This window comes from Cyprinodon variegatus, unplaced genomic scaffold, assembly GCF_000732505.1.
Source record: "Cyprinodon variegatus isolate N-32 unplaced genomic scaffold, C_variegatus-1.0 Scaffold76, whole genome shotgun sequence".
NCBI classification, from domain to species: domain Eukaryota; kingdom Metazoa; phylum Chordata; class Actinopteri; order Cyprinodontiformes; family Cyprinodontidae; genus Cyprinodon; species Cyprinodon variegatus.
The window spans coordinates 2614-4354 of record NW_015150529.1 but is presented as its reverse complement, the minus strand read 5'-3'; the positions used below and the strand labels follow the sequence as shown (position 1 = coordinate 4354).

The 1741-nt window shown below is 37.0% G+C and overlaps 1 protein-coding gene across 1 annotated transcript in view; it reads right to left on the bottom strand.

Annotated features, from left to right (window-relative positions):
* Nucleotides 1-1344: 1344 nt before the first annotated feature.
* Nucleotides 1345-1741, bottom strand: part of LOC107083512 (uridine-cytidine kinase-like 1) — a 2901-nt gene continuing 2504 nt past the window's right edge. Inside the window, exon 4 of the mRNA XM_015372819.1 lies at nucleotides 1345-1479. Within this exon, the coding sequence (XP_015228305.1) occupies nucleotides 1403-1479 (77 nt within the window). The 3' untranslated portion in view covers nucleotides 1345-1402. The remainder of the gene's footprint in view (nucleotides 1480-1741) is intronic.

Genomic DNA, 1741 nt, shown 5'->3' with positions numbered 1-1741 from the left:
CAGTCACTGGATGCCGCATAAAGAACGTTCAGACTGAATAGTTGCAGTTTGATTTGTTTATTTATTCTGTATAATGAATAAAGTCGGTATCCATTTATGACATTTAATACAGCCGTTTAAGCTAAAAAATGACCAGAATATATAACTTTATTTTCTTGATGCCTAAAGTGAATACTGGCAGCAGTGTTTTCTGTGACATTATGGCATGAGGTAAGAGATGTTTATTAAAGTAACAGCTGAAAGCTCTTTCAAGTAAATGTATATGACCATTTTCTGACTTAAAATGTTTGCATATGCTTGGTAAAAGCGTGATAAAAAAATATCTGTAACTAAACACAATAAACTTAGGAAAGGTCAGGCTTAAAACTTTGACAGCAGGTCAAATTACATTTAAACGTACATGTATTGAATACATTTCTGTAATAAAACTGAAAACATTTGATTCATACAAGTAAAAGATGCATGATATGCAACATTGAATCCCTTGTAAACAACATAAATAAAAACAAAACATAAAAGTTTGCTTAACAGCAGCAAGGACAGGTCCCTTTAAGGGCCAGTTACGACCTGAGCCTATAACAGATTAAACCCGACCAAATCCCAGAGAAAAATGGAATTCATCAGAGGTTTAACAAAAATAAAACCAAAGCAAGGAATATCGAGCTCTTTTCGGTCACAACGATAACATTTATGGAGTAGAAAAAAACATATTTTTGACCTTTTTATTCCATCGTCAGTTATTCTTCTTCAAGTAGCTGTGATTAATTTCCCTTTTGGTAAAAGTTGCCTGAGGTAAGAACATTTACAACTTTGTCTGCAGAGAATCGACTGAACCGAGCCGGAAAGCTTCAACCTAACCAACATCATATCGCCCTGCTGACAACGCACTCATGTCCTGAATTCAGATGGAAACATGGTGGACGATTATCTTCACAGATGTAAAATGTTGCTTAATATTCAGGCAACAACTTAGTGCAAAATATAGATTAGCATCAAGTGTCGTTAAATCCAATCGAGGCTAAGCAGAGATCTGGTTTAAATTAAATTAATTTATATACAATATGTGTCTCAATTTGATGTAAATTGACAGTAAATAAAAGAAACTTAAAAGCATCACAGGAGAAATTATAGACAAGATAAAAATTCCTAGATTGCCTTAGTTTGAATTTTGGAAAAGGTTTAGAGCTGGCAGCAACTCCTGCCCGGATCCCTTTAAACGCCGCTGTAACCTTATGCACATAAAACCAAGTTTCTTTTGGGATTAAAACTGTTCTGTGGGATCCAACAGGAACAGGTTTAGAGCGTCTCTGCTGCTAGAGTCGAGCAGAGCAGGAATCTGTTTTCGTTGGTTGCTGCTTCCACAGCGAAGCGCTCCTGTAACATTATGCCATTTGTTCCCTCTTCAGAAATCCATCCCTTCATCGCTTTCACAGACATCTGATGGAGCGTCAGTCCCGAAGTAACGATCCCCAAAGTTACCTGGGAAAAAGAGCAAAGATGACGTCATTAAAGACATGATTTCCCCCAATTTGATAAAAACAAAAAACGAACGTCTTTACTTGACCTAAAAGATGATATAATACCCTGTGCATTAACCCTGTTAAACAAGACACTTCAGCTGTTATATCGACGCACTGTATATATTAAGGGTGGAACGGTTCACAAAATCCATGGTTCGGTTCGGTTCACGTGTGTTGCGTTCGGTTCATGCGCTGCTCCTTTTTCTCATAGGCGAAGCGTT